Source organism: Peromyscus maniculatus, chromosome 16, assembly GCF_049852395.1.
Source record: "Peromyscus maniculatus bairdii isolate BWxNUB_F1_BW_parent chromosome 16, HU_Pman_BW_mat_3.1, whole genome shotgun sequence".
In the NCBI taxonomy this organism is placed as follows: domain Eukaryota; kingdom Metazoa; phylum Chordata; class Mammalia; order Rodentia; family Cricetidae; genus Peromyscus; species Peromyscus maniculatus.
The window spans coordinates 33,160,388-33,183,631 of record NC_134867.1 but is presented as its reverse complement, the minus strand read 5'-3'; the positions used below and the strand labels follow the sequence as shown (position 1 = coordinate 33,183,631).

The 23,244-nt window shown below is 39.9% G+C and overlaps 1 protein-coding gene across 1 annotated transcript in view; it reads right to left on the bottom strand.

Moving 5' to 3' along the window:
* The window catches only part of Lama2 (laminin subunit alpha 2), a 571,985-nt gene that overhangs the window by 116,559 nt on the left and 432,182 nt on the right, over positions 1 to 23,244 (bottom strand). Inside the window, exons 35-38 of the mRNA XM_076552567.1 lie at positions 16,736 to 16,847; positions 11,906 to 12,068; positions 10,068 to 10,278; positions 1,003 to 1,119 (exon numbers count right to left, since the gene is read on the bottom strand). Of these exons, the coding sequence (XP_076408682.1) occupies positions 1,003 to 1,119; positions 10,068 to 10,278; positions 11,906 to 12,068; positions 16,736 to 16,847 (603 nt within the window). The remainder of the gene's footprint in view (positions 1 to 1,002; positions 1,120 to 10,067; positions 10,279 to 11,905; positions 12,069 to 16,735; positions 16,848 to 23,244) is intronic.

Genomic DNA, 23,244 nt, shown 5'->3' with positions numbered 1-23,244 from the left:
AAATGCATCCAGGCCTCCTTGAACTTGTTAATTTCTCTAGGAGATACAATCACACATGCTCACTTTTTCTTTTCCTGTCAGTCTACTAGCAGAGCAAACAGAGAATAAAAGCAGTCATCTAAATTGAAAAACATAGAATGTTATGAAGCCAATTTACAGCATGAAAGGCCTATTTTTCTTGTAAGGTTACTGTGGGAGCCCGTTCTGGGGTTCCTCGTGGCTTTACCCAGCAGGTCCAAATAGAGGATGATCAGGACCACGGGCCTGAGTGCAGGTGTCTGAGATGGTCTGCACTTGGCTGTGCTGGGGGAGGAGGTCTTTTGCTCCACCCCTTGGCGTCTCTATAAAAACCCTGGACCAGAGACATTCGGGGCCCGTTGGAATAGGTTCCAGGCCCTCTCGAGGCTATCCTTTATTTTCTATCTGTTTATCTCCACAAGATTCTCCGCTATAAATCCTTCTATCTAATATTTCCTGCTGCTCGCACTCAAGAAAACTCTGGGAAGCTGTGGGGGTGGTGGGTAAACGCCCCACAGGTTACTTCATAGCAACAAATGAACGAGTGACAATCATTAGATTTTAGATCCTTTGTGTCCTTATTCCCGCACATCACCATGCAACATATGAGACAGTCGGCCAAAGGTTTGCTTGCAGATTTTCACTTCTCTTTTAACTAATGCTGTATGAGCTAGTAAAACAGATGGTGAGTGCTGGCCTAGAAATAAGGAATGACCTGGTCAACACAATAAGAAAAAAAAAAAAACCCATAAGCTTGCATAAGTGAGTACTCCCATAATGTTAGGTCCTAATTGTTATCAATAGATGGGTGTGTCCACAACACTATACTACAATAATGTATTCTCACAAAAGATAAACAAACAAACAAAAAACAAAACAGAAAGAGAGAGGCTCTTGTTCTGTTACTGAGTTTTGTTGATGATGTGGGAAGGAATTCTGTCACCATCTTCTTTCTCTTCATTCTGAGGTTTATTCAATACTCACATCTATGACTGAGTTGATTTCATCTGCAAGTTGGTTGGCTTCATCAAGTAAGTCATTACCCTCCTTTAAAGTGTTCTCTATTTGCCGTTTGCCACTTTCCAGAGCCTCCTTCTTTTTCTACAGCATGCGAAGAAAAAGATATTACAATAGCATCTTGGGAAAGCCCACTGCTACTGTGTATTCCTATTTCCCCTGGGCTGTCTGAACACAAGGTTCACAAACAAAGTGTATGATATTGACAGTTTGGCTAGATGACAATGATTTAACTTTCCCACTCAACCCTATTAAGAATTCAACACAGAGCATGTACAAGGGATCTCTCCATCCCATTCAAGAAAGCCATCTAGGCAAAGAAAAGCAATGTGATAGTTGCTAGAGAATTCAAAGGATTGCGAAAGCAAAGTGGGACCTCCATCTTAACTGCAATGCAAATGCGGAGCATGTATTCCCAGCACCTAGTGTGCCAGATTAAACTGGAAAAATGCATTGCGTTCCAGAACCTACACAGCAATAGTTACACTGTGAGCATAAATATACTCTAGGGAAATACTGTAAAATTCAAAAGACGGGAATTTGAAGGGAACTTAGAGAGAATATCTTTCAAGAAAAAGAAACTGTCCCCCAAAAGAATAGACCTAATGGATGATTTCATGAGATGAGAACTTCTCTGTGGAACTTAACGGCTTGTCTCAAAGCTACATGGACCTCATTCCTGGCCTAGATGAGGAAAATCAATGGGAGAGAATTACTGCTGTGCTTTCATGTGGAGTTTGCCTTTGCCTATTATTTTCTTGGTACTTCAAACTCATTCATATTCTGCCAACCCTCATTCCCCCTACATGTTTAGCACAATCAATTGTTAGTCTCTGGCCTTTAAATGTTTATATATTTTTCATGTAAATAAATACTAATGGTAGTTTATATTCATATTAATGTAGTTTTTTTTAAAGATGTTCAGAGCAGCCTATGAGCCTTTGATTCTTTAGGGCCCATGTTCATCAACTTGAAATGAGCAGGAAACTGAGTCATTGCAGTGCTGTGGTCTTTGTGTTTCTGTCTCCATCAGATTTCTATGCTGAAATTCAGTACTCCAATGTACTAGGAGGTGGGGCCTTTGGGAGGTGATGAGAGAATATAGCTAAAATCCCATAAATGGGTTCAGTGCTCCTATAAAAGAGACACAAGGGAGCTTATTCACCCTTCCACCATGTAGGGCCACAGCAAAGGGATGAGTTTGTGAGCCAACAAACAGACCTTCGCCAATCACCAGTCCTCCCGTATTTTGATATTGGATTATCTACCCCTGCTCCTTGGACTATGTGACATATACTCATTCTGCTTTTAAGCTAGACAGCTCTGGTATTTTGTGATAGCAGCCAGAAAGAACTAAGGCACTAACTGAGGAGTCGCAGACAACATAGTGTAGTTAGAAGTATAACACATGGGGGCAGGGCCGGAGAGAGAGCTTAGCAGTTAAGAGCGCTTGCTGCTTCTGCAGATGACAAGGTTCAGTTCCCAACACCCACACAGTGGCTTACAACCACCTGTATCTACAGTTCCAGGGGATCTAATGCCTCATATGACCTCCTTGGGCTCCTGCATGCTTGTGGTACACATATATGCATTCAGGTACACACACGTACACTTAAATAGAAATTTTAAAGGTGTTACTCGTATCTACCTAACAGGCCTTGGATTCTGAGCTGTGAAAGGACTCTTAGACTACAGAAATCATGTTTCTTATTTGCATTGAGTGAGTGCTAGCTTCATACCTCTGTTTCCTAATTTTATCACCCACCACTTCCCCATGCTCCCAGTACACACATCTTTTCAGCTCCTTCTATCACATGTTCTTCAGTCCTTTGGGCTCTTTTCCTCTATATTTTCAGTCATGGCCCATTCCCTGACTATCAATCTGAAAAATCACCCATGTTCCTCCTAATCCTTATGTACATACTAGGTAGAGCACATCACATTCAGGCAACAGCCATCTTGAGGTGAGTCCCAGCTTAAAAACCTACAAAATTAGGCCAGGTGGTGGTGGCACACACCTTTCATCCCAGCACTCAGGAGGCAGAGGCAGGTGGATCTCAGTGAGTTCTAGGCCAACCTGGTCTACAAAGTGAATTCCAGGACAGCCGGAGCTAGACAGAGTAACCTTGTCTCGAAAAACCAAACCAAACCAACCAACCAACCAACCAAACAAACAAACAACAACACCTACAAAATTTTGAGCAAGCAATGTGACCTCTTACAAAATGCATAGTTCCCCACTACTCAAAGTGTGGTTCCTTCACCAGCAGTATGAGCCTCAACAGGAAGCTTGTCAGAAATACATCGTCTCAATTCTTTATGGGAAGTACTGACTCAGAATGAACTCTGTAACAAGAACTCAGGCTTCTGTGAAATTAAACAAAAAAGATTGTTCTTCTAACTGCCAGGCACAAAGAAATGCTGTGTAATTGTTAACTATTCTATTGATAGTTTTGTTCTTAGTTCTCACTTAGCTTAATTATTGTCTATGTGTGTGAGTGTGTATATATGTGTGTATATGAATGTGAGTGCATTTGTGGCTGTGTTTTATGTGTATGTGTATATGTGTGTATGTGTGTGTATATGTGAGTGTGTGTGTATGTGTGTGTATACCTGAGTGTTGTATGGTGTATGTACATGTTAGGTAGGTAAATGCCTATCTGTAAGTAGGTGCATGTGCATATACGTATGTGTGCATATGTTGATACAGATGTCTTCCTTAATCATTCTCATCTTGCATTAGACATGAGTTCTGTCGCTGTACACACAGCTCAAGGATTTGGTTGTGCTGACTGTCTGAGGAGCCTCAGGGATCTGTCTGTCTCCGCACTCTCCCATCACTGAGGCAACTGACACAGGCTGCTACAGAAGGCTTTTATATGAGTACTGGGGATGTAAACTCAGGTCCTCAGGCTTGTGTGGGAGGCACTTTGTCAAATGAGTCACCTTTTAAGACTCCTTTAAAATTTAATCTGTGGGGGTATTTCACCAATTATAGATGTATAAATGACTTTCATTTTTTTAACTTTCATTTTTTATAAAGATTGATCCATCTTGGTTAGTTTTTGTTTGGGGGGGGTTTCTAAAAACATCAGTTATGTAATGGATATCAGAGAAATAAACACATCACAGATGCATGTACAGAGACCACTGAAAAGACACAGCCTACTGAACTGTGCATAGTGACGGACAATGAATAGAATGTATAAGGAAGAATCATAGTGCCTGTTGCAGATCATGCATTGTACACCAGCACACCATTACTCTGTACATTGTCTCACATGTCCAGGCTTCCAACCACTTCATATACTTGCTAATTAGAACCAAGAATATATTCTTTACTACAATATGAATCTTATTGAAACAGTCCTATGCAGCACTGTCTCTCTAGTACCCCTATGAACTTCCCCAGTAAATGGTTTTAAATGAATGAATGAAAGGGAAGCTTATGGCTTGTGTTGTGTGTGATGCAGCTCATTGAGCTACTGTGTTTCTGGAAGATTCAGTGGAGTATTTGATTTTTGTGATTGCCACTTTTTTTGGACAAAAATCCCAGGAGAAGTTCCAGTGTCACTGATTTCCAGTCACATCTTTGCTTCCAAGTGTCTGGAATTCTTTACATAATAGCCACTCAGCCCCTAGCACTTGTATAAATGTATGTAAAGGTACATTGTACACAGAAATTCAAAAGTGCTCTTTTCATTGTGACTTGTTTGTAGTAATACACCAAAGTCATTTAAAATACTATGTCAGGGCTGAAGAGATGGCTCAGAGGTTAAGAGCATTCATTGGCTGCTCTTCTAGAGGTCTTGGGTTCAATTCCCAGCAACTACATGGTGCCTCACAACTGTCTATAATGCAATCTGGTGCCCTCTTCTGGCCTGCAGGCATAGATGCAGGTAGAACACTAGACATAATTTTAAAAGGTACTATGCCAATGGCATGTTAAGCAAAGAGCTACATCTATTTCCCTTTAAGTAAAGTAGAGAGTATCTGTTTAAAGTTTTGATTGGGTCAGTTCAGGGATCCAACTATAATGTAAGTGTCACAATGTGTTCTTTATCACATCTTTAAGCAAATGATGATCTAGAGAGAGCAAACAAGTTTTAAAGGTGGCTGATTTTCAAATTAGATAATAGACTCTAGATTTGAAACAAGGAATATGGAGATTTGGAGCTCCAGAGAAATCAGAGAAAATTTTGATTTCTCTTTGCTTTATGACATTCTTTTGTTCTTATTGATTAAAAAAGTATTTTTATATTTGTGCTGGCCACCATTTGGGGCCTGGAGGATCCAATCAGAATTGAAGATATATTTCTTATGACTCCTCTGGAAGAGTATTATGGTATGGATCTTAAATGTTCAACAATGGCCAAATGAATCACTAATACAAGAAAGTAAAACATTTATCATGTGAGTCTTCCTTTCTCATTCTCCTCCTCCCTTTCTCCCTTCCTCCTTCCAGGACACCACAAGGTGACCATCCTTCCTCTATGCTGATCTTCCTGCCATGATGTTCTGCTCTGCCATAGACTGCAAACAGCGGAATGAGTTGGCCATGGACTGAGACCGCTGACAGATGAAACTTAAATAACCTTTTCCTTATCCATTTTTTTTATTTTGTATTTGTTCTGCCACAACAGTGGAGAGATAGCTAAAACAGAAGGAGAAAGAGCATTAGGCAATTAATATGTCAGCTTAGGTAACCATGAGATTAGTGTTATGAAAATAAATAAAAAGGAATGAGTAAAGATGGATGTAGGATATGGAATAAGTGGACTGGAAGCTCAGAGTGTTTAAGAGACAAAAAAGAAAGGCCCCTATATAGAGACAGTTAGTCTTTAAAATTATGATAGGGTTGGGGGAGGACTCATGAAGTCACACCCCTGAGGAGTTATTGGCAACTAATGGCTGCTGTGGGAGGGAGAACCAATTTTCCTTAGGAATGAAGCCCCTGGTAGGTTATCCAAGCTCTAGCCTATGGCCCTGTATCTATGCATACATTGGTAGCTTTAAGTGGACACAGTGACTTATAAAAAAGAGACACATGAAGTTGGGATGGGAAGAAAGTAGGGGTGTATGGGAAAGAATTGCAGGGGACAGAATGAGTGATGGCTTTGATCAAACACATTACACGCACTCATGAATTTCTCAATAAAAATAATAAGTATTCCATAAGATAATAGTTAACTCATTCTGCTTAGATATCAAGGTTGATTATACTCCTACCTTTACTTTACTTCTAGCTAATAGATCTTCATCCCTTCAGAGCCCTTCAGGATGACTATTGCCCATCTTTTTTGCTGTGGTTTATCCGATAGCTTTTGTAGGAACCTGCAAATACCACGTCCCTATCTACCTTTGTGTAGCAACTTAGTTTTCTTTCTTGCAGTCTTTTCTGCAGTCAAGTACTAAGAGTGGGCACTGGAGCAGAGGGTTCACTGAGTCCCTCATCTGATCCCCCACCGTTTCCTCTCAATGGCTAGAAATTTCCTTCTAACTCAGCCACCACCAGTAGCTTGTGTTCAAAGCCTTCTGTGATCTCATCCCAAAGGGCATTTCCAGAGCCGCCTTTCACTACTGACTTTTATGTAGCCTGCGAATGAGCCGGCCCGCGCTACTTGACATTTCTTGTGATTGCCTGGTACCTTCACAGTTCCATGTTGGAGAGCATCTTCTCCTCTCATTTCTATCAGTTTCTCACAGTTTTTGGTGTGGTGACATTATGTTTGCAAATATTTTGTTGACCCTCCTAGCCAATATAAATTATAATATTAAATACAGGGAAATGATACATTACCTAGATTTTTTTCATATTATAAGTTTGACACAGTTAGTTTTTATTCATACTCAACCTGAAATGACTGGGTTACCAACAGCAGCCATATTTGCTAGGTCAGTTTACTCTCTTGGCCTATAATCACACTATTTAATAACACAAAGCTCGGTTTTCAGTTTACACGAGCCCCCAACAAGCCCTTTAATGTGCAATTTTAGTATATGATTCTATATTTTGGTTGCTTCCTATAGTGTTTAAGCTATAGTCAAAACTCTTTAGTCACATAACCCAATTTTCTTGTAACTCAAGGTTTGGACTCTGCTTATTTCCACTGGCTATCTGTGCCAACATTCAGTCACATGTACTCGATTCCAATTCTACCAATCACGAATTCTCTGTCACACATGTTACCTCTTTTCCTATATTGCTTTTCATGTGCCTGTCCCTGTTTCTGAAATGTTCCTCACCCCTGCTTCTATCAGATGGTACTTATACTCTGGGCCCAGAATAAGTGTCAGCATCTCCATGCAGGGGCAGGTAAGCTGCCCCTATCCACACTGATTACTTACATGGTATTCACTGCAGTGCTCAGAGTGACGGGTTTGTTTGCCTGTGTGTACCTCCAAGTAGATTCAGGTTATTAAGGCCATCAGAGTTGTTGTTTTACATCAGGGTTTCTTAGACTGGAGGCTGCGTCTGAGTCACTGGAGGATTTGTTTTGTTTGCTTTGTCTTTTGAGATGAGGCTTTGTTATGTAGCCAGTATAGTTTGGAACTTATTATCCTTTTATTTCTGCCTCACAGGTACAGACATCACAGGTGTGAGCCACCATCCCCAGCTTTGGAGGATATTTTTAAGAACAAGGTTACTAGCTGGCCATTTTAAAATGAATAAACAACTATCCCTTTGACTTGGGTCTTAATATTACCTTAACAGTAGGTACAGTACAATGAAAGTTGAAAGCCATTTCATTATTAAATCTGCTGTGTATGATGTTGCCACTGTTTTCAAATCTATGTGGCTAGTAAGTGAATCCAAGGATTTTAGGAATAGACACTAGGTAACACCGTAGGCCAGCCTATGTAGACTCTGCAGGGGAACCCATGAATCATGGATACTGTCTGTTTTTTTTTTCTTCCTTTTTTTTTTTTTCAGTTTCTCAAGACAGAGTTTCTCTATGTACCCACCGTGGCTATTCTGGAACTTAATTTGTAGACTAGGGAGGCCTTCAACTCATGGAGATCCACCTGCCTCTGCCAAACAAGAGCTAGGATTATAGGCATGTGTCACCACTTCCTGGTAGATACTGTCTGTTTAATGAATTCTTCAGTCAACTTTTGTTTTACTGTGTGTGTGTGTGTGTGTGTGTGTGTGTGTGTGTGTGTGTGTGTGTAAATGTACATGTGTACATGTGAAAGTTAGAAAACAACCTGAGGGAGTTAGGTCTCTCCTTCCACTACAAGAAGTCTGGGAATTGAACTCAGCTTTTCAGGCTCTTTCTTACCCACGGAGCCATCTCAAATGGCCCTAAGTGGCACTTTTTAAAGGCTAGACTGGCACCAATCTTAATAGCTCTACCAATGTAAACAAACAAAAAACACCATACTTTTTTTCATGATAATCTACTTAATTCACCTGTCTCATCCAGAAAGTATTTAAATAAGCCTTTATTACTTAGTGAAGCACAGCCTATGAAATAAAAATACAGAAATGATGACATGGAACTCCAGGGCTGACGGCATAGGCACAAGCATCTGCCAGGGTGTCCAAGAATGACAGTGCTTGGTTTTACACATCACTCATGTGAGGAGAAGCCGAGGCCCCCCTTCAGTGTGCCGCGGTAACTCTTCCTGAAATAATTCTCCAATACTTAGTAGGCTTTCCACACAGGGAATTTTAATTTCTTAAACTGATGCCATAAAATGAAGAGGTAGACCTCTGGGTAAGCTACGGCACTAGGATGTCATGATGGAGCCTGTGACAGGACAGCCTCAGCATTTTCTGACTCTCCAGAGACTGCTTTCTCTTGATTATTGCTAGTGTGTCACTGGTCCCCAAATTGGTTAAGAGTAGATACATTACTTACAGTGAAAGTCTACCTCCTCAGTCTCCTACCACTGTGACAAGGCTAAGTCCCAGAAGAGGGAATGTCTCCCCCAGTTTTTCCTTTAATTTACTTTTCTTAGACCCAAAGGAAAACAGATCAAATAAAAGAACAAGAACTAAATTGTGTGGCCGGTTTAATTCTCTGTCAGTGACACTCAACAAACATTTTAGAAACCGTGTGCAACGCTGGAGTATTGAGTTATTGCTGATTGTGAAATTCCACATTAGCAGAGCTGTGGGTTTCCTGCAGCATTCAGATCCGCTGGGAAACTAACAAGAAGAGGTGGGTTGTGTATGGAGAGAAAGGTGTTTAAGCACCAAACACATTTCTGTGCCACTGTGTACATTACATGCACTCTCAGAGGACCTAAGCATTGTCTGTCCATGTTATGATCAAGGAAGAGACTGAAAAGCATGAAGGGAAGGAAGAAAAGAAGGAAGTGAGGGAGGGGTGGAGGGATGGAGGGAAAAAGGGATGCTGCAAAGAACCTATTTTTATTTTAAGCTCAGCAGAACACTGGTAAATGGTGACTGGTCTCTGTGAGGGGAAGGAGGGAAAATAACCCAGACTCATCTGTCACGTTAGTCCCATTAAAAACGTCATTGTCCATGAACACATTCCAGAGAAGAAGGGAATGAAGGGTCCCCCGATCTGGTCTCTCGGGTCTCTCATATCCTCAGCTTCCACACATGCAGAGGGAACTGTATCGATTGTTTGTAACCACATCTCTGAATTCAGTTTGTCACTCAGGTTGGTGAATTGCAAAATTATATGGCACTGGGGTGCTTAGCAATCATCTATGCATGTTCCCTTATAATGTACTCATTGTAGCACTTGGGAATGGGTTGATCCCATCTGGATTTCTAGGTGGTAGCATGCTTGTCATTGACGTGGAGGTTCTCTGTCTCTCAGGGAAAAGCTTCTTCCAGGCAGGCCATCATTACAAACCTTCCATAGTCTGAGTGATACAGATGGATGGACTGACAGACAGACAGACAGACAGACACACACACTGTTTTGTTTCTTAGAAGACCTCCCAGAGTCACAGTCTTGACCTTTGTAAACATATGCCAACTTCACTATTCTAGATGTACTCAACCCTCTCCCCATTCCCAAGATAATGAGGAGAAAGCACCTAGCTCTCACCTCCAAAATGGTCATGTTCTTTTGATTGGCAGCAGACAAGCGATTAGCATCTCGTGTTTTCTCTGTGGCTTCTCTCAGTAGATCCCAAGCATCATCAAGTTTGTCCTTGTAACGTGCCAGCTTCTCACGGAGGTCCTTTTCCATTTCTTCATTCTTGGCTCTGGGCTCTCCAACCAGCCTGTTTATTCTCTTTGCAAGGCTTTCTGCTTCCCTGCAAATACCCACAGCCCCCAAGTGTACATCATAAGGGTTTACTTACATTAAGCTATATTATGAGGAGATGCTAACACAAAAAAATTAAATATATGTGAAAACACACCAACAGATTCACTATGCACTAAGTCAAGGTGAACTGGTGTCTTATTGTGGCAGAATTCTAAATTAAAATTGAAAAGACACCTGTTAAGTTTAGTAGGAAGCTTCTACTTTTAGTTGTTTAGGGGTATCATGCCATGATCACAGTGTGACTGACAAAAGGAAAAGTTTTGTTTCGCTGCATATATAAAGACAAACAGATCAAAATGCCAGTTGTCCCAACACAATGCGATACTTTCTTTGACTGTGAGGAGTGACGGTTTGCTTAGGTAATTGTAGATAGAACTCCCAGGGTGTGGTGATATTTTACTTATCAGGCAGGGTCTCTGTGTATTCAAGGCCATACTAGGGAACAGAGCCAAGTGTGGTGATACACACCTGTAATCCCAGTACTAACCATAGAGACCTGGAGGTCTATACAGACAGGCAGTGACAAGGAAGTGAGGTAGCTGGGCTAAGAGCCAATGAGAGGGCAGAACAGCAAGGCACATAAAGGCATGGATAGTAGCTCAGATTTAGAAGATGCAGAGCTGGTAAGGTATAGTTGGCTAGTGGCTATTCCTATTTCCCTGACCTCTAAGGCAAGCTTTATTTATTAAAGCACAAATAAAATATCACACCAGGGTTTTGTGTAGCTAGCTTAATATCATAATTTTGTTATTTTTGTCTTTTTTATTTTTGCTTTTGGAGCTGACAACTGTACCCAGGGCTTTGTGCTTGCTAGGATCTACCACTGAGCTAAGTCCCTAAGCCCCTTAATTTTAATCTACTCTACTTTTTCTTACAACTCAGCAATCTTGAAAGTCCTTGACTTAAGTTGCCAGTGTTTCCTAAAATGGCAAACTAATGATAGCCCCACAAAGTGTGACTTATTTATCATTATCAAAGTAGGTGGTCATCTCTTCCTCCTCCTTTTTCTCCTTCTCCCTGCCCATCTTTTCTTTTTCCTTCTGCATCTCCTTCTCTTCTTCTCCTCTCCCCTTCCCTTTCTCTCTGTCCTCCTTTGAGACAGGGTTTCATGTTCACCTGGTTGGCCTTGGATTTGATATGTGGCCAAGGATGACCATGAACTTCGGATCCTCCTGCCTCTCTATCTCACAAGTGCTGGAATTGTAGGTGTGCCATCATGTCCAGCTTATGTAATGTGGATCAAGGTCAAGTGCTGTGCGTATAAAGCAAACACCTACTAGCCAAGTCACACTTCTAGCCTTTTAAGCTTATTGATAGTTCCAACACTTCCAACATCAGTAATTAGGAAAGCAAGCCTACCAGCCTGCTTATGAAAGGTAACACCAAAAAAGTTCATTTACTTATTATTTTATATATGTAGGAAAAACAGGCTTTGAATTAATTTTAAAGCAAAGTAGGTAGAATTAAATGAGAGTATGAAAAATAAATAATAAGAAACATCCCCGGAGAAGAAAGGAAATCGTGTTCTGCTCACTTTTGGGGTAGAAATGTAGTTAACACTTAATAATGCTGTTCAATTGATCAAATGAAAAGACCCCAGAACATCTACTCACACCAGCTCATCCTCAGCCTTTTCCTTCTGGGTTTGAAAATCTTTACTTCTGAGTTCTTTCAGCATCCAGTCAATCTCATTCTGAAGCTCTTGCAAGTTTCTCTCCACGGTCTTGTCTTGACTTTCTAATGTTTCATTTAGTTTTACAGCTTTTTCATTTACAGCTGTCGGGGGTAAGGCAAATTTTGTAAATTAGGTAATGAAAATGTCACACGCAACACTTACCATTTGCTGAGTGTTCCTGCTGAGAATCAGAGGCAGGTACCGGTAACAGTCACCAACAAAGAGGAAAATGGGACATTAATCTTCTTTTGAGAAACCACAGTAATTAAAGTATTGTGTGTCTAGCCTCAAATGGAGGACATATAAATAAAGAAGAGATTCAGATTCTCTTCAGGGAAAGGTAAAAACTAGGAGAAGCAGAGGTTAACACCTTGTGGCTGAACACACAAGATCTTTTGCATTGTTAACCAGCCATATCCAGTCACTTTTAGAATACTGCGAAGGGAAACGCTATCAGCGGTGAACTCACTGAACACTGACCTGCCTTCACATTTCTACAACTCCCTCATCTTCAATTTTTTAAAGGAGAGAAGGAACACCAGTTTAGAGAGGAGGGGAGTAGATTGGGCTGGAGAGATGCATGCCTTCAGCACTAACATTCATCCTGGAAGTCTGTGTTTACCATGCAGTAAATGGGGTTTCAAGCTGCGCTCTTTGGAATATTAGGATTCTCCAGGTGCTTCAAGTACTCTACAAATGATGTCTTTTCTGCCAAGAAACTGCCTGATAGGTTGGTGTTCTGGGCAAGATTTCATTTGGAAAAAGAATTCTCTGTCAAATAAAACTTTAAAAACTTGGTGAATTGAAACAGTTACATAGCTCTATCATTCATTTTAGCCTCACGTTTTCTGAATGTTCTATGGGACATTAATTTGGTGAGTTGAAGGGAGATATTTTCTCAAGCTCTTTGTCTGTTGAATATATATTTCTATAATATTACCCATGAAAATCTTCAGAGTGAAGAGTCTGGCCTGCCCAAGAGGTATTTTCTAACATTTAGAGGTTTATCTGAAGACCTCTTTAAGATGTGATAAATCTTGAACTTTCCTTATTGAACGGTTTTTTTTTTTTTTTTCACATTTGCACTGTGTAGAGCTCCCAGCTCATGTGTACACAGCAGTCGGGGTAGGCTTTGAATAGGTGGCTCTGAAATGTGGTACCCCGTCCAGAGGTAGCAGCAGCATTTTAGACATGCAGATTCCCAGGCCCCATCACAGATCCACTGAAACAAAGATTCTGGGAGCCAGAGACCAACAATCTGGTGTTTGACCAATTCCTCCAGAAGTTTCTGGTGCCTCCTGGGTTGTAATGAACACTGACAAGTGCAAGAAGCTGACTGTATCTCACCTGTTCTTTTCAAATCACCCCCTTTCCTTATAAATATGTTTGGTTAGAAAGTTGCTGTAGTCAACACTTGTTCCTGAGTGTCACAGCTAAAGGCCTAATGATTCATTTTCCTTCTGAAATCTTAATGCAAAACTTAATTCCTGTGTGATGGTAGGTAGAGATGGGGCCTATGCCACCTACCAATGCCATTTATAGTCTGTTCTCAAAGATAAATCTCTGCAGAGAAGAATTTGGTAGGGAAATAATGACCAGAGAAAGAGAATAAGGAAACACAGACCTTAGTTGCCTCTTTTGGAATGCATAAGTCACATCCTTTCAATTAAAATATCAAGTGAAGAAATAAAGAAATTAATGGGCTACACAAAAATGGCTGCAATATCATGATGCTGCATTGAGAAAGAAATATCATTTGTATGTAAGAGGGGCTGGGTCAGTGGTCAGTGGTAGAATATTACCCAGCATGCACGAGGTCCTCAACTCAATCCCCAGCACTGGGAAGAAATCTAGTTTGAGCAGACAAGGTTTGATCCTTCTACAGCTTATGTAGGTGGAACCAGAATTTAAACTAAAGATGAATATGTTATTTAATCCTTTATTCCAAGGTATATAGTGTCCCTTTCAATACATTTCCTACAGAGTTGAAAAGAATTGCAAATATGCCACTTGAATTGACTCTACTTATTCTGATCTTATTTCAGAAGAGGGTTTTATGATAATTAAAATATTTTTAAAGACGAGGTAAAATCAATATAAAGGGAAACCAGAGGGGGGGGGGAAACAAGAATGAAGGAAATGTTTATAGATAGAAAGCCATGTTTTTTCTGAAATATCCTAAATCAGCTTCAAATCATGACAGTGGCTGGTGCACAGCACAGAATAATTGGAGTCTTCTTAAGGGAAGTAGGCAGCATCCATGAAAGAAAACATACCAGCTCCTTGGAGGAAGCAAATATGTTCTCCATATTAAATCTGAAAAGCCCTCCTATGAGTAAGTTTATCAGGGAGGAAATTTGTTAGTCTGTTCTGGGAAACAGACAAGAAAGATGTCTAGTACTAATTAAGTTCTACTATAAGTCACGACATAAACACTAATGGGGTTGATCTCTGTCCTTCATTAATTCTAACCCATGAGATAAAATGCAGTTCACTCATGAGCTGATCAAGAGTCACGGCACAGTAGATATAAAATTACAGTAGATATAAAAATACATTGTGGTTGAATAGAAGTTGATTGTCTGTGAAGAGGCCATGACTCATAATGGGAGACGTTATGATAGATGAGCATTTCATCTATCTAAACAAAACTGAAACAGACAAATGCCAGGCCGAAGCATTCACTTTTCCACAGCAATTTACTACCACTAATAAAATACAAAAGGACTCCTGATTACCCCCATTACTAAAGTTTAGGTGAAGGAAAAACAAGTGTGGCTCTGTAGGATAACCTATTTAATTTTTAGGCAACTCCTTTCCCTCCTCCCCGTTCTTTCTTTCTTGTCTTCCCTCCTCATCTCTTTTTCCTCTCGCCCCTCTTCCCTAAACTGTTAAGTCTTCTGTGGCCAATCTCATAGAATACCTCAGCTAGAATTTAGCATATTTCTGGTATATACAAATTTGAACTTTAATTGTGAGACTTGCATTAATTCTACCAAATAGTGTCTGCTGACAGAAATGAGCCATATTCCCATTTCCTCAGCTCCAGCTATCCCACACGACACCTTACATGAATTAGAAAATGGTGTTGTCCCTGCACAGATGTATTCGGGTCATCCGACCAGTGCCTAATGTGGGGAATGAGAGCTACCTCCCATGATTGACAATGCTTTTTCGTCTGGTGTACAGACCCATAGATATGGCTAAATGCTATCTTTACACTGCCCCTAGCGGTGACTTTGTGTGGTGTGCAAACTGTAAGATCCAGAACACAACAAAAAAGACACATAAAAAGCTCATGTTGACCAAATTAGCAGCTATATCAGTGTCTCTTTGTGGGTTGGGGGTAAGGGTGGGGGTGGGGGAGTCATTTGCAAAGCAGAGAGAAAGAAGTGATGAACTGACATCCACTAAATCGTGTATTAGCTGTTATGTTTACAACCAAGTGGCTTTAAAAAATATGTATTTTATTTTATTTATGTGTATGTACAACTTGAGTGTTTGTATGGATACCAAGTGCATGCAGATGCCTTTACAGACCAGGAGAGGGCATTGCATCTCTGGAACTGGAGTTACAGGAGGTTTTTTGAGCTGCCTGAGTGGGTGCTTGGAATCCAATCTGGGTCTTCTGCAAGAATGGCAAGTATTCTTAAGCATTGACCCCCAAACAAAAGCAGAAATGATTTTAAAATGAATTACTAGGAGGCTATTGGGTGTTGAGGGTTTGAAACTTCAGACAAAAGATGGGAAAGGTTACCTTCAGAGATCTATGTGGAAGAAAGCAGCTCTCTGTCATACATCCATTGTTTGGGGGCATTTTCAAACAGCATCAGTGGAAAATAATACCAGGCAGAACTCAACAGGAGTGGACCAGAGCATGGAACACAGTGAGTACTGAGATATTTTTCTAGAGAAAGTAACATATTCCACCTCAGAACAGACTCATCTAAAAACACTGTTGCTCCACGCAATGGGGGAGTCAGTCATTATTGATGTTGGATCACTGGTCTGAATTTGCCTTGAAGTTTAGCTCATATTCCCTCTATTTTTCTATATCACAAGGCAAAATTGCAAAAGCCCACAGCTTTGTCGAACAATAAAGATGTTGAACTTCTTAAAGAAAAGAAGCCACTTTATGAACCTTCTGAACATGCATGAATATTTAACATTTATTTATAGAGACTGAAGTGCTAAGGACTTCTTAGTCTGGGCTTTTGCCCAAAGAAGTGGCTTCCACTTGAATTCTCAGTCATATTAGGAGATGCCAAGAACTAATTCCTAGGGAATTGGGGACTACATGCCAAGGAGCCTCTGGTGAACTTGTGCAGCCAAATCCTGAGCAACAGATGTTCTCTCATAACCTGTACCAAGTACTTGAAGGACCATTTTGAGGAATGAAAAAGCAGTGCTCATGTACCAAATGGAATTACAAAAATAACTTTTAAAGGGAAAGGATTAACAAACTGTCGAGAGCTTTGACTGGAAAAATAGCCAAGTACACGTTTTCGATTAACTATTTAAGCATCCTAGAATTGATGCCTATTCTACACCATAATCATTAATTAATCAATGGCCACCGTTCATTTAACTTCATATGCTGTTGATTTCAGACAGTCATAACCCCCAATATCTCAACCAAAACACTCTTCAAACCTAAGACTTGAATTTAGAAATGACACCTCATTACAAAGGAATTCCAGTTCCATGTAATTCCTCCTTTAATTTGATTGTAGGGGAAAACAAAAAATTAAAACGTGATTTTCTATACCTTCAGCATCCCGGACAAGATCTTTAATGAATTCTTCTAAGGATTTTGCTCTTGTGTTGGTCCTCTCAGCATCTTGTCCTGTTTGCTCGCCATCTGCTGTCACTTTGGTTGCCTAATGGTCCAGATTTAGGAAAAGCATAATTAATAGAGATGATGAAGTTAGAGCTAGATAAACTCCCACTGGCTACATTTTCCTTTCAGATTTTACTTTGAGCCAAAGGCAATCGATGAATTATTGATCAGATGGACCGGCAACGACACCCTGTGCTCAAGTATACAATTAAACTTTATTACTTTTTCCATTAAATGGAAATCAGAGAGCTGCATTTGGTCCTGTTAAAACCCCCGTTATGTGTGATGACACAAAAGTGTTAATACACAGTTATTTGAAGTATCTTCATGGTTCTGATACCAAAAGTCTTTAATGGAATCCTCAGCCCCTGCATGTTGCAGTTTTGTCTGTACTTTATTTTTTGAAACCATGTGGTATGCAGCAATGATCTCTCGAGGGAGGAACTGGTCTTCTGTCTCAATAAGCTTGATCCTACGGATTCAGTTTAGATCAATATACTAATTAAGAAACAAAGGGGGGTGGAGAGTACTTAGCTACTCAGTAGTTACATGCCTGTTTTGTAACACTCCAAAGATGCCAATAAAACATTAAGACAGAATTAATACTTGTTTTCCTATATGGCATCGCCAGACATATGGCTGCTAATCATGGAATCACACACCATGGTCAATAAAATGAAATAGAAGCCCCCCAAAAGCTCTACCTTCCAAACCACAACCTAAACATACATGGGTGACACTGGAGATGCCTTCGACACAACAGGATGGATTTGAAGTGTTCATTGCAGACATAATATGGTAAAATACAAATAGACTGGATGATGTTAAACATTTCTTTAACAGTAATACAAGGTCCAGAGCACAATGGCATGGCTTAAGCTTTGTTTCTCTGTGTAATAGGACTTCTCTTTTGTTAAAAAATGCTAGTAATCTAGTTATTGACAACCAGAGAATCAAAATGTGCCTCTGTGTGATATTGCATGAGGTTTAAGTTTGCATAGCTGTAACACTCTATATCCATGGTTCTCAACCTGTTGGTCGCAACCTCTTGGGAATGACCCTTTCACAGGGGTGGCCTAACACCACCTTGTATATCACATATTTACATTATGATTCTAACAGTAGCAAAATCACAGCTATAAAGCAGCAATGAAAATAACTTTATGGTTGGGGGTCATGGCAGCATGGGGAAGTGTATGAAAGGGTTGCAGCATTAGGAAGGTTGAGAACCACTGGGCAGTCTTGTACTAGAGTGGTTGCATTCCAGGAATGACCAGAGAATTCCTTTAAAAAAAATAAACACACAGTGGATTTTACACAGCAAATGTTTGTTTGGCCAGTGCAAAACATGGAGGGAGATAACATAGGAATTGCTCTGCATTTTATTTTTCTCCCCCAGGGGCAACAAGAAGTTGAATCAATGGTGGAATCTGAACTCCAACTACTGTTACACAATTTTTAAATTTCCAAGTGTTGACATCACAAGGATGAAAAGTGAAGAAGCCATTGGAACCATTTAAAACTCTGTTTGCAGCAGGTAGCAAAGACCTGGAGAATACTCACCAATGTACTTAATGGTCTGATTTATTCTTCTGAAATATTAATAATGGGATTGTTTTTACTTTAGCTTTTTAACAATTCTTTTTAGAAGTAAACTGTGCACATAATTTCTAAGTATCTCAGTTGCCTGCTTCCATGGTAATTGTTAAGAGACCCAGTAATTTCTTTCAAATCAGGTCTCTGTAGCTATTTATACCCAAGTCTTAGATGTGTCAAATAATTTTACACACACACACACACACACACACACACACAATTTTTTTCAGTGTTACTTTTGATTGCTGACTACAGTAAACTATTTAAGATATTGACAATCTGAAATATCTTAGAAGTTTCTGTGCTCTAAACTGTACCCTGACCTTACACTCTGATGTTCACATGTCACAGAACACCATAATGGACGGGATCTACAATATGGTCATCCTTCAATATGTTATGAGTGAATATATCCACCAGCAGCACCAGTATATCCTACTACATAGAAAATATATTTTTGACCTGATGCTTATTTGTTGCTGTAACACCATCTTTTCTATATTACCAACTGACCACATTGTCACACCATCAGGTACACTAATCTGTAAAAATTTAATACAGCTAATCCTTTAAAATGTCTGTTAGTATTCTCTCTCATATATTTAGATGGGCAAGAACATATCCATTGTGTTCTTCTCTTGGCTTACTGCATTTATGGAGCAGTGTGTAAGAGACTCATTAACAAACACTTTAAGTTCACATCATGCCAGTACTCCAGTATCACTCAGGTGAGAAACACAATTGCAAAGGTGATCGCTAACACCGTGTGGAATGAGTCTCCCTGGCTCCCTTTCAGCACATCACATAAGCCAAAGCAGTCCCTTCTTTGAATCCCTTTGTTTCTTATTGTCTTTACCCAGAATGAGCTTCTCCTTAACACTTTCAGAGACTGGACTTTCATTCTTCCATCCCCTCTAATTTTTTTCTCTTCTTAGCATGGCTGTTGATGGGGTTCTTAACTAGCCCTCCAGATTTACTGCAGACAAGTATTCCCTCCATAGGACAATGCATTTTGGAATCACATTTATTTTAACAAATAAATAACTGACTTACCCACACAATGACTTCCCCTCTCCTATAAGCACCACGAGGGCAAGTGTTGACCTGTGGTGTTCATCATTTTGTATCTATCTCTTAGTATGGTGATTAACTTTAAAAAAGTAAATAGTCCCCGGATGTGGTTATATAGGTGACGAAACAATTTTCTTCATAAAACTTGCCATCGTTCTTAGACAATTTGCTGTATCTGTCTAATTTTCACCTTTGGGTCGTGGCATTCTGCCCCAATTCCTTTATTCCCGAGCAAACTGGTCATGGTATGTGGCAAACTGCAGGGGGTCTAAAATGTCGTATGATTGGCTGGTATAAAAATAATCAAACCCAGCCACCCTTCTGAAGTGCTAAAGCCTGCTGGAGGAATCCCAATGTCATTCAGACTGACCATATGCCTGGTGCTGTGCTTGCCAGTGAATGTGGATGGCAGAACAGGTTTCTGGGCATTTCTCACTGTTCACATGAAGCTGCTACTTAGGAACTGCAGCTGAGTACTTGGGAGGAGAGCCAGGCAAGAGGCCCTCCATTTGTAGGGACACCATATTCTATCTCCTAGTCTCTTGGTAACTCAAAGTTGTGATGACATATGAGATTCCAGGATGGTGAAGGCAGGGTGGAGGCTTAGGATGGTTGGAGTCCTCAGACAGTTTAGGGCTTAATTAGGATGAATCTCTTTGGCACATACAATAACTTCCTCTCTCGGCTACACTCCAACAGAGGAGGAGATGTGAAGTCTCTGGTACCAAGACACTGGCTTGGGTGTATTGACACACTAAAGGACAGGTTATACAGTCAGCCTTTGACAGACAGATTCCATGCAGATTCACAAGGGCTTCCAATGCTTTCATCTTGGCTACCTTCCTCCTAGAGAGACACATCAAAACACAGGCCCTATTTCTACAAGGTAGAAGTGAAAGTATGGGAAGCTAAATGGTCTACTTGAAGTCACTGGCATGGAGGTGACGGGGAAAGCACAGATTTATTGGCTTTGAATTTTTTGTCTCTGCCAAGTGCTATTGCACATCTATCAAACACCCAGGTATATGAGTGAAACATACAAAAAACATCCAAAGCAGGAAGAAGTCATGGTTGCATATTCAGTGTACTTGTAAGCATTTAATAAATCAACACACTTCAAAGTCCACATCAGAACATCACCTAGATATAGATATTCCAAAACATGTCTCTCATCATACTGTAGCTAAGTCATCATCTGGTCAAAACAACCCCAGAACAGACCCTACAAAGGGAAGCCATTTACAAATGCTCTGTAACCTAGGGCAGTGGATGCTGGCAGAAGTTTCACTTAGGATCGTCTCTGCCTTCGAGTGCTAGGGGATGTGTCTTAGCTTTGTTTATTCCTAAGAGTACCAGACATCATCATTCCTACTAGGTGTCATCATTCTAGACAAACTGCAGTGGGTGAAACTGATAAGGAACAAGTTCACCCAGGACAGGCTGTTGATATCTACTGACAGACGCTAAGTATCAGCTGATAGGAGCTGCCTGTGGATTTGGTCTGGGTGTTCTTTTGTTTTAGAAAATTGCCATTCCTATCTCTTAGTCATCCTCCCTCTTCATGGTTGTCATATCCTTTGATTATTTGACCAATACTTATTACTTATCCTAATACCCTGCACACTTATCCTCTTTGGTTTTCTTACTTCTACCCCAGCTTGAACACTGCAATCTTTCCAGTGTTCCTTTCCAAAAATGCTTTACGTACCAACACATCGCTTCTAATTATCTTTTGAAAACATGCTCATTCAACTAGGTTGTTTTCCTCCTGGCTTTTAGTTTCTGTTGATTTATTTTAGAGTATTTATATATAGACAGCATGCTTGACCATTAGGGAGACATTAATTTACTCCTGAATAGTGTGGCTTTTACCTCCCTGTGGTAGCTCAAACAGGTCTCACCATGCCTCTTACATTCTGCACATCATTTTCTTGGTTGGATATTACTAGTGTCTTTCATTACAGGCTTTTTATGTTAAAACAAGAATCTAATGGAGCAAATCTAACTGCATAATAGACAACATTGCTTAAATGCCATCCACCTTTGCATCTGCAGACTTATATGGTTCTTGCTATAATTAAATTTCAGATTTAGTCATTTACATAATATTTTCAAGGGTCATCTTTAGATACTACCTGCATTGTATATCTAAGTGGCAGTGACTCACTCTGCAGGCAAGCTGTTGGACCAACAACACACAAGGAAAGATACAGGAAGCTGTCACCTGGCTCTGTGGAATGGTGAGGGAGACATTTCTAAGGGTATCTCTTTTTGAATATGTCCTGTGTCAATTTTCAAAGGTACAAGCCAAACCAGCATGATTTGCTACATATACCCTCACCCCCTTAAAAATACAAGAGAAAAAAAATAAAGGACAATGCTAGCAACTTGAACTTTAATTTTTGAAAAATGAAAATAAAGCATCATAAACACATGCCATTGCAGGCATTTAAATATTGAAAAACTAATTTTGTTACATTGTACACCCTTCATCTTCTTTAAGCTTGATTTTCAGTAGATAGTAAAAGACAAAGCAAGCAAAGCTAAATTTTGATATTCAGGCTGTTTCAAGTACTATCTTCTCATAGAATATAAAGCACATGGGAAGCAGCTATCAAAGAAAGTATCTAACTTAATATAAGTGCTGACTCATTTTAATACAGTTTTTGAGAAATTCAAAGTCAGCGCTGATTTTGGATTTGTCTACATTTTTTGTAGCTACTCTGACACTAATCCTTTTAACCAGGAATGTTAGGGAAATAGATTTCTCTTTTAAAAATGAACACAAAATATGTAAGTGCTTCAAGGCAAAAGGGCAGGTGTTACACCAGCTTTGCAGAGTGAAAGTGCACGTGTCTTAACCAATGTAAAGACTAGGAATGGAAGCTTTAGCTATAGGCAACTTTGAGAGTATGTGGACCTCAACCTTGGCTGATGTCAGAATCATCTGAGGTGTTCATGAAAACACCAGTGCTCAGACTGGACCTCAAGCCAATAGCATCATGATTCCCATAGGTCTGGGACCTCACCTGGGTAAATTTCACAATGAAACCCTAGTCCGAGACAGTAGGTATTAGAGAACAAGAAGTTGTAGTCATTGCATGGATTACGCTCTGGTCCAATCACACAACTCTTTGCTTGGGCCTTGGCTGTGTAGTCCACTATTGGATACCTGAGTCTTCTATCCTCCTGTTTATGATTTCATATGTTTCTATAAACATTCGACTTTTCATGTACCTCGATCACCTGAAGACTCTTGTTAGCTAGAGCAACTTAGGAAGATGTGATTTCTACACGGGACGGAGCATGGCACTATGGAAGAAGTCACAGAAGGGCAAAACACTAAGTAGAAACTAAAGATGCAAAAAACAAAGCTACTTTTCATTTAAACAGCTGGTCAGATATACTGTAATAACATAAGATGTTAAAAATTAAGGGCACTGAGGACTGGATATAAGGAAAGCCTCTGCACTATTTTTGTAGCTTCTGAAAAAAATCTAAAAAATACATAATACATTAGTTTTATTTTTTAAAATTTATCATTGAAATCAAGTATGGATCATAGTATAAAATGAGAAACTATAAAGTTCCTAGAATATAAGGCAAGAGAATAAACATACAGAGAGTCGTGGGTGATGGTGATGACTTCTGGGTTAAAATACCAATGAATACACTAATGGGGAAATGTTTTTGATAAGCTAGACTACATTAGGACAAAAAACTCCCACACTTTTTAGAAAATGAAAAATAAGCCATAGAACAGAGAACTA